Source organism: Cyclopterus lumpus, chromosome 3, assembly GCF_009769545.1.
Source record: "Cyclopterus lumpus isolate fCycLum1 chromosome 3, fCycLum1.pri, whole genome shotgun sequence".
NCBI classification, from domain to species: domain Eukaryota; kingdom Metazoa; phylum Chordata; class Actinopteri; order Perciformes; family Cyclopteridae; genus Cyclopterus; species Cyclopterus lumpus.
The window spans coordinates 30,654,797-30,664,796 of NC_046968.1; the positions used below are offsets into that span (position 1 = coordinate 30,654,797).

The following is a 10,000-nucleotide window of genomic DNA, read 5'->3' on the forward strand; positions in this document are numbered from 1 at the left end:
TGCGCCAGGCCAAGGGACGCATCATCGCCATCTCCAGCCCGGCCGGTGTGTCTCCAGCACACACACACACACAAACACACACACACACACACGCACACGCACACACGCACACACACACACACACACAGTAGTAAATCTGTCAACAGAAGAACACACTGCTGCGTAAGGCTGCCAAACTAAACAAACAGAGCTGCCGCTCGTTTCCAACCGACATCCAAAACATGGGAGTGAAACCGAATCAATCGCAGGGGTTCGAACCCCCGACAGAAGTAACGCGCTCAGCAGATCTCATCGGCCCGCTCGGTGTTCAGAAATGCATACGCTCGCTATTATGGGCTGCAAGAGGTCCAGAGGAAACATTACAAAAAGGAAAAGAGGAGGGAGAATGCAGCTTTAACACATGAAGCAGAGACTTCTATACAACCAGAGGAGTTGCCCCCTGGTGGTCAGGAGAGAGAATGCAGCTTTAACACATGAAGCATAGACTTATATACAACCAGAGGAGTCTCCCCCTGGTGGTCAGTAGAGAGAATGCAGCTTTAACACATGAAGCAGAGACTTCTATACAACCAGAGGAGTCGCCCCCTGGTGGTCAGGAGAGAGAATGCAGCTTTAACACATGAAGCATAGACTTCTATACAACCAGAGGAGTCTCCCCCTGGTGGTCAGTAGAGAGAATGCAGCTTTAACACATGAAGCATAGACTTCTATACAACCAGAGGAGTCTCCCCCTGGTGGTCAGGAGAGAGAATGCAGCTTTAACACATGAAGCATAGACTTCTATACAACCAGAGGAGTCGCCCCCTGGTGGTCAGTAGAGAGAATGCAGCTTTAACACATGAAGCAGAGACTTCTATACAACCAGAGGAGTCGCCCCCTGGTGGTCAGGAGAGAGAATGCAGCTTTAACACATGAAGCATAGACTTCTATACAACCAGAGGAGTCTCCCCCTGGTGGTCAGTAGAGAGAATGCAGCTTTAACACATGAAGCATAGACTTCTATACAACCAGAGGAGTCTCCCCCTGGTGGTCAGGAGAGAGAATGCAGCTTTAACACATGAAGCATAGACTTCTATACAACCAGAGGAGTCGCCCCCTGGTGGTCAGTAGAGAGAATGCAGCTTTAACACATGAAGCAGAGACTTCTATACAACCAGAGGAGTCGCCCCCTGGTGGTCAGGAGAGAGAATGCAGCTTTAACACATGAAGCATAGACTTCTATACAACCAGAGGAGTCTCCCCCTGGTGGTCAGTAGAGAGAATGCAGCTTTAACACATGAAGCATAGACTTCTATACAACCAGAGGAGTCTCCCCCTGGTGGTCAGGAGAGAGAATGCAGCTTTAACACATGAAGCATAGACTTCTATACAACCAGAGGAGTCGCCACATCGGCACAACCCCAGTAGACCCCTGAAGTACCCCACAGATGATGTCGGTTCATTGGTCATGTGGTGTGTGATGTCATGATGATGTCATGATGATGTTCTACCTCTGTTTTCAGGTGACCAACCGTTTCCCTGCCTGGCAGCGTATGGAGCGTCCAAAGCAGCTCTCAACCTCCTGATCAACACTCTGAGACACGAGCTGGAGCCCTGGGGGGTCCAGGTGTCCACCATCCTGCCCTCATCCTTCAAGACAGGTAACACCACCCACCATCCACCTTTACTTCACCCACATCTTTACCACCACGTTTACACCACCACCTCTACACCACCACATCTCCACCATCTCTACACCACCACATCTCCACCATCTCTACACCACCACATCTCCACCATCTCTACACCACCACATCTCCACCATCTCTACACCACCATCTTTACTCCACCATCTCTACACCACCACATCTTCACCATCTCTACACCACCATCTTTACTCCACCATCTCTACACCACCATCTTTACTCCACCATCTCTACACCACCACCTCTACACCATCTCTACACCACCACATCTACACCATCTCTACACCACCACATCTACACCATCTCTACACCACCACATCTACACCATCTCTACACCACCACCTCTACACCACCACATCTACACCATCTCTACACCACCACCTCTACACCATCTCTACACCACCACTTCTACATCATTTCTACACCACCACCTCTACACCACCACCTCTACACCATCTCTACACCACCACCTCTACACCATCTCTACACCACCACCTCTACATCATCTCTACACCACCACATCTACACCATCTCTACACCACCACCTCTACACCATCTCTACACCACCACCTCTACACCATCTCTACACCACCACCTCTACATCATCTCTACACCACCACCTCTACACCATCTCTACACCACCACCTCTACATCATCTCTACACCGCCACCTCCACACCATCTCTACACCACCACCTCTACATCATCTCTATACCACCACCTCTACACCATCTCTAAACCACCACCTCTACACCATCTTTACTCCACCATCTCCTCACCACCATCTTTACTCCACCATCTTTACTCCACCATCTCTACTCCACCATCTCTACTCCACCATCTCCTCACCACCATCTTTAATCCACCATCTTTACTCCACCATCTTTACTCCACCATCTCTACTCCACCATCTTTACTCCACCATCTCCTCACCACCATCTTTACTCCACCATCTTTACTCCACCATCTCTACTCCACCATCTTTACTCCATCATCTCTACTCCACCATCTTTACTCCACCATCTCCTCACCACCATCTTTACTCCACCATCTTTACTCCACCATCTCTACTCCACCATCTTTACTCCACCATCTTCTCACCACCATCTTTACTCCACCATCTTTACCCCACCATCTTTACTCCACCATCTTTACTCCACCATCTCTACTCCACCATCTTTACTCCTACATCTCCTCACCACCTTCTTTACTCCACCATCTTTACTCCACCATCTTTACCCCACCATCTTTACCCCACCATCTTTACTCCACCATCTTTACTCCACCATCTTTACCCCACCATCTTTACCCCACCATCTTTACCCCACCATCTCTACCCCACCATCTTTACTCCACCATCTTTACTCCACCATCTCCTCACCACCATCTTTACTCCACCATCTTTACTCCACCATCTTTACTCCACCATCTCTACTCCACCATCTTTACTCCACCATCTCCTCACCACCATCTTTACTCCACCATCTTTACTCCATCATCTTTACTCCACCATCTTTACTCCACCATCTCTACTCCACCACATTTACACCATCTCTACACCACATCTACTCCACCACACTGATCTATATGTAATCATCCACTGGTAAAACTGTTATGAGATCAGATCAGCTGATCATGTAAACATGTGTCAAACATCCAATCAGAATGTATCTATATGTATCTATAATCTATATATCTATAGATCTATAGATATATCCATCTATCTATCTATATATCTATCTAAAGAGCCTCTCTTCCCGTCATTGATCAGGACTAAAGAGCCTCTCTTCCCGTCATTGATCAGGACTAAAGAGCCTCTCTTCCCGTCATTGATCAGGACTAATGAGCCTCTCTTCCCGTCATTGATCAGGACTAATGAGCCTCTCTTCCCATCATTGATCAGGACTAAAGAGCCTATCTTCCCGTCATTGATCAGGACTAAAGAGCCTATCTTCCCGTCATTGATCAGGACTAAAGAGCCTCTCTTCCCGTCATTGATCAGGACTAAAGAGCCTCTCTTCCCGTCATTGATCAGGACTAAAGAGCCTCTCTTCCCGTCATTGATCAGGACTAATGAGCCTCTCTTCCCGTCATTGATCAGGACTAAAGAGCCTCTCTTCCCATCATTGATCAGGACTAAAGAGCCTATCTTCCCGTCATTGATCAGGACTAAAGAGCCTATCTTCCCGTCATTGATCAGGACTAAAGAGCCTATCTTCCCGTCATTGATCAGGACTAAAGAGCCTATCTTCCCGTCATTGATCAGGACTAAAGAGCCTATCTTCACTGCTGTGTCCTAAAGGTTGTGTCCTGGGTTGTGGTCTTGACAGGATAACAGGCCTCCTGCTGAGGAGAATGCGTCCTAATGAGGACCACATGTGGCCCGACCATCTGTTTTCACACACTAACTACAAATTGCTGATTCTGTGCCTGGATGTGATTAGAGGCCGTTGGCCTGCTGCTGCTCTCCTCGGCTGGTCTCTCAGCGTGTGTTTGAACAACACAAACTAAAATCACAACTTAACCGGTTGACTGTGTTGAGTCGCAGAGGAGACAAAGTTAAATCAGCTGCTGACGGATGTAAACAGAACGCTGGTCTCCCTTTAATCCTGAAGGAACAGGTCTGGGTTCAAAGTCCTAATCCTGCTGCCTTTCAGAGTCCTGGAGAAACCGGAGCTCACTCCGTCACTAAATATGTTGCGACATGTTTCTCAACCGGTTGTTGGCTTTGAGTCCTTCATGCTGTTTATGAAACAAAACAGAAGTCTAACATGAGGTGAAGGAGACAAAGACACTGCTCCTAGGAGTCGGGGTAGTTCCACCGGACAGCAGCGTGTCGGTAGAGGATTCGGGTAGTTCCAACAGACAGCAGCGTGTCGGTAGAGGAGTCCGGGTAGTTCCAACAGACAGCAGCGTGTCGGTAGAGGATTCGGGTAGTTCCAACAGACAGCAGCGTGTCAGTAGAGGATTCGGGGTAGTTCCAACGGACAGCAGCATGTCAGTAGAGGAGTCGGGGTAGTTCCAACAGACAGCAGCGTGTCGGTAGAGGAGTCGGGGTAGTTCCACCGGACAGCAGCGTGTCGGTAGAGGAGTCGGGGTAGTTCCACCGGACAGCAGCGTGTCGGTAGAGGATTCGGGTAGTTCCACCGGACAGCAGCATGTCGGTAGAGGAGTCGGGGTAGTTCCACCGGACAGCAGCGTGTCGGTAGAGGAGTCGGGGTAGTTCCACCGGACAGCAGCGTGTCGGTAGAGGAGTCGGGTAGTTCCAACAGACAGCAGCATGTCAGTAGAGGGTTCGGGGTAGTTCCAACAGACAGCAGCGTGTCGGTAGAGGAGTCGGGGTAGTTCCAACAGACAGCAGCGTGTCGGTAAAGGAGTCGGGGTAGTTCCAACAGACAGCAGCGTGTCGGTAAAGGAGTCGGGGTAGTTCCAACAGACAGCAGCATGTCGATAGAGGAGTCCGGGTAGTTCCAACAGACAGCAGCGTGTCGGTAGAGGAGTCGGGGTAGTTCCAACAGACAGCAGCGTGTCGGTAGAGGATTCGGGGTAGTTCCAACGGACAGCAGCATGTCAGTAGAGGATTCGGGTAGTTCCAACAGACAGCAGCGTGTCGGTAGAGGAGTCGGGGTAGTTCCAACAGACAGCAGCGTGTCGGTAGAGGATTCGGGTAGTTCCACCGGACAGCAGCATGTCGGTAGAGGAGTCGGGGTAGTTCCACCGGACAGCAGCGTGTCGGTAGAGGAGTCGGGTAGTTCCAACAGACAGCAGCGTGTCGGTAGAGGAGTCGGGGTAGTTCCAACAGACAGCAGCGTGTCGGTAGAGGAGTCGGGGTAGTTCCAACAGACAGCAGCGTGTCGGTAAAGGAGTCGGGGTAGTTCCAACAGACAGCAGCATGTCAGTAGAGGATTCGGGTAGTTCCAACAGACAGCAGCGTGTCAGTAGAGGATTCGGGTAGTTCCAACAGACAGCAGCGTGTCGGTAGAGGAGTCGGGTAGTTCCAACAGACAGCAACATGTCAGTAGAGGATTCGGGTAGTTCCAACAGACAGCAGCGTGTCAGTAGAGGATTCGGGTAGTTCCAACAGACAGCAGCGTGTCAGTAGAGGAGTCGGGGTAGTTCCAACAGACAGCAGCGTGTCGGTAGAGGAGTCGGGGTAGTTCCAACAGACAGCAGCGTGTCGGTAGAGGATTCGGGTAGTTCCAACAGACAGCAGCGTGTCGGTAGAGGAGTCGGGGTAGTTCCAACAGACAGCAGCGTGTCGGTAGAGGAGTCGGGGTAGTTCCAACAGACAGCAGCGTGTCGGTAGAGGAGTCGGGGTAGTTCCAACAGACAGCAGCGTGTCGGTAGAGGATTCGGGTAGTTCCAACAGACAGCAGCGTGTCGGTAAAGGAGTCGGGGTAGTTCCAACAGACAGCAGCGTGTCGGTAAAGGAGTCGGGGTAGTTCCAACAGACAGCAGAGTGTCGGTAGAGGATTCGGGTAGTTCCAACAGACAGCAGCGTGTCGGTAAAGGAGTCGGGGTAGTTCCAACAGACAGCAGCGTGTCGGTAGAGGATTCGGGGTAGTTCCAACAGACAGCAGCGTGTCGGTAGAGGATTCGGGTAGTTCCAACAGACAGCAGCATGTCAGTAGAGGAGTCGGGGTAGTTCCAACAGACAGCAGCGTGTCGGTAGAGGAGTCGGGGTAGTTCCAACAGACAGCAGCGTGTCGGTAGAGGAGTCGGGGTAGTTCCATCAGACAGCAGCGTGTCGGTAGAGGAGTCGGGGTAGTTCCAACAGACAGCAGCGTGTCGGTAGAGGAGTCGGGGTAGTTCCAACAGACAGCAGCGTGTCAGTAGAGGAGTCGGGGTAGTTCCAACACACAGCAGCGTGTCGGTAGAGGAGTCGGGGTAGTTCCAACAGACAGCAGCGTGTCGGTAGAGGAGTCCGGACAGCAGCGTGTCGGTAGAGGAGTCGGGGTAGTTCCAACAGACAGCAGCGTGTCGGTAGAGGAGTCCGGACAGCAGCGTGTCAGTAGAGGAGTCGGGGTAGTTCCAACAGACAGCAGCGTGTCGGTAGAGGAGTCGGGGTAGTTCCAACAGACAGCAGCGTGTCAGTAGAGGATTCGGGGTAGTTCCAACAGACAGCAGCGTGTCGGTAGAGGAGTCGGGGTAGTTCCAACAGACAGCAGCGTGTCGGTAGAGGAGTCGGGGTAGTTCCAACAGACAGCAGCGTGTCGGTAGAGGAGTCGGGGTAGTTCCAACAGACAGCAGCGTGTCGGTAGAGGAGTCCGGACAGCAGCGTGTCGGTAGAGGCGTCGGGGTAGTTCCAACAGACAGCAGCGTGTCGGTAGAGGAGTCCGGACAGCAGCGTGTCGGTAGAGGAGTCGGGGTAGTTCCAACAGACAGCAGCGTGTCGGTAGAGGAGTCGGGGTAGTTCCACCGGACAGCAGCGTGTCGGTAGAGGAGTCGGGGTAGTTCCAACAGACAGCAGCGTGTCAGTAGAGGAGTCGGGGTAGTTCCAACAGACAGCAGCGTGTCGGTAGAGGAGTCGGGGTAGTTCCAACAGACAGCAGCGTGTCAGTAGAGGAGTCGGGGTAGTTCCAACAGACAGCAGCGTGTCAGTAGAGGAGTCGGGGTAGTTCCAACAGACAGCAGCGTGTCGGTAGAGGAGTCGGGGTAGTTCCACCGGACAGCAGCATGTCGGTAGAGGAGTCGGGGTAGTTCCACCGGACAGCAGCGTGTCGGTAGAGGAGTCGGGGTAGTTCCACCGGACAGCAGCGTGTCGGTAGAGGAGTCGGGGTAGTTCTAACAGACAGCAGCGTGTCGGTAGAGGAGTCCGGGTAGTTCCACCGGACAGCAGCGTGTCGGTAGAGGAGTCCGGGTAGTTCCAACAGACAGCAGCATGTCGGTAGAGGAGTCCGGGTAGTTCCAACAGACAGCAGCATGTCGGTAGAGGAGTCGGGGTAGTTCCACCGGACAGCAGCGTGTCGGTAGAGGAGTCGGGGTAGTTCCACCGGACAGCAGCGTGTCGGTAGAGGAGTCCGGGTAGTTCCACCGGACAGCAGCGTGTCGGTAGAGGAGTCCGGGTAGTTCCAACAGACAGCAGCATGTCGGTAGAGGAGTCGGGGTAGTTCCAACAGACAGCAGCATGTCGGTAGAGGAGTCCGGGTAGTTCCAACAGACAGCAGCATGTCGGTAGAGGAGTCCGGGTAGTTCCACCGGACAGCAGCGTGTCGGTAGAGGAGTCCGGGTAGTTCCACCGGACAGCAGCGTGTCGGTAGAGGAGTCCGGGTAGTTCCAACAGACAGCAGCATGTCGGTAGAGGAGTCCGGGTAGTTCCAACAGACAGCAGCGTGTCGGTAGAGGAGTCCGGGTAGTTCCACCGGACAGCAGCGTGTCGGTAGTGGAGTCCGGGTAGTTCCAACAGACAGCAGCGTGTCGGTAGAGGAGTCCGGGTAGTTCCAACAGACAGCAGCATGTCGGTAGAGGAGTCCGGGTAGTTCCAACAGACAGCAGCATGTCGGTAGTGGAGTCCGGGTAGTTCCAACAGACAGCAGCATGTCGGTAGTGGAGTCCGGGTAGTTCCAACAGACAGCAGCATGTCGGTAGAGGAGTCCGGGTAGTTCCACCGGACAGCAGCATGTCGGTAGAGGAGTCCGGGTAGTTCCAACAGACAGCAGCATGTCGGTAGTGGAGTCCGGGTAGTTCCAACAGACAGCAGCATGTCGGTAGTGGAGTCCGGGTAGTTCCAACAGACAGCAGCGTGTCGGTAGAGGAGTCCGGGTAGTTCCACCGGACAGCAGCATGTCGGTAGAGGAGTCCGGGTAGTTCCAACAGACAGCAGCATGTCGGTAGAGGAGTCGGGGTAGTTCCAACAGACAGCAGCATGTCGGTAGAGGAGTCCGGGTAGTTCCAACAGACAGCAGCATGTCGGTAGAGGAGTCTGCCAAGTTGGCCGTCTGGCTGACAAGAAGAATCGGGCGAGGGGAGCCGGTAGTGAGGATCCGGTGAAGGTTCTGAAGGTTCTGTTGAAAGCCCCACACACTGTGAACACGTACAGGCTACCGGGACAGGTGGACTACTGGGACAGATAGGCTACTGGCAGCATGTTATGCTCAGTGGGTGCTGGTGGAGAGCTGCTGGTACACGTTGAACATAGTTATCGTTGTGATTGTTTGTTTACTGGTTCTTTGGCTATTTTATTTGTTTGTTGGTCTATTATTTATTTGTTTTTGTTTTTTAAATGATAGTTTAGAGTGTTTTCTGGTTTCATTGCAATAGTGAAATAAAGGACTCTTTAAAACCAAACCTCTCCTCTCTTCTCTCTCCTCTATCCTTGTCTCCTCTCTCCTTTGAATCTTTGGAAATCTTTGGAAATCCTAATCGACATTTTAAACTTCTCTCTCTCTGTCAAATGATTCATGCTGGGAAGTCCTCTAATCTGGTGTTCCTTGACCCTAGGCCAGTCCAGTAACCACGCCTACTGGGAGTGGCAGCACAAACAGCTGCTGCAGAGTCTTCCTCCTGCGCTGCTGGAGGACTACGGCGAGGACTACCTGATGGAGACCAAGGAGCTGTTCCAGAGCTACGCCAGCCAGGCCAACCCCGACCTCAGCCCCGTCACGGACGCCGTGGTCCGGGCGCTGCTGTCACCGAGGCCGCAGGTGCGCTACCTGGCGGGGCCCGGCGTGGGCCTCATGTACTTCATCCACAGCTACTGCCCCTTCAGCGTCAGCAGCCGCTTCCTCCAGAAACTGTTCCTGAAGAAGAAGCTGATGCCACGTGCCCTGAGGAGGCGGTCGGGCTTCGAGCTAAACCTCAGCCTCCACAACAACAACAACAACAACAACAATGAGGAGGAGGAGGAAGAGGAACAGGAGGAGGAGCAGGAGCAGGAGCAGGAGAAGCTCAAATAGACTGAGGACCAGGTCTGTAACGTAGAGCTGTCCTTTTTGTATGTGCTGTTTTTAAACTCTCGAAGGGATCATATTGTTTCTGTATCTGACGCCATGAAGCATCAGGCTCCACCGTGGCGCCCCCCTGTGGAGGTCACGGGGGGCGGGGCCTGCTAGAGGTGACCGGTCCAGCCGCAGGTCGGTCAGAGAACTCTTCACCTCCGTGCCTTCATCGCTCAGAGCAAAGACAGAACCAAACGCTACAGACGCTGTGATGACATCAGCGCCTCCTCACGTCAAATCACAAAAATATTAATAACTTTTCTACAACAAAAAGGATCAGAAGAAGCAAAAGGTGTAAAACTTTAGCTGTAAACAACATGAGGGGAATGAAGGTTGTTCTTACACTGAATACGAGTTCATCTTCATAACGTTATGTTGT

General features: G+C 52.4%; 1 protein-coding gene across 1 annotated transcript in view; it reads left to right on the plus strand.

Annotated features, from left to right (window-relative positions):
- The window catches only part of hsd11b2 (hydroxysteroid (11-beta) dehydrogenase 2), a 29,697-nt gene that overhangs the window by 19,492 nt on the left and 205 nt on the right, over positions 1-10,000 (plus strand). Inside the window, exons 3-5 of the mRNA XM_034529661.1 lie at positions 1-45; positions 1,503-1,640; positions 9,125-10,000. The exon at positions 1-45 is cut by the window's left edge and continues 141 nt beyond it; the exon at positions 9,125-10,000 is cut by the window's right edge and continues 205 nt beyond it. Coding sequence (XP_034385552.1) covers positions 1-45; positions 1,503-1,640; positions 9,125-9,579 — 638 coding nt within the window. The 3' untranslated portion in view covers positions 9,580-10,000. The remainder of the gene's footprint in view (positions 46-1,502; positions 1,641-9,124) is intronic.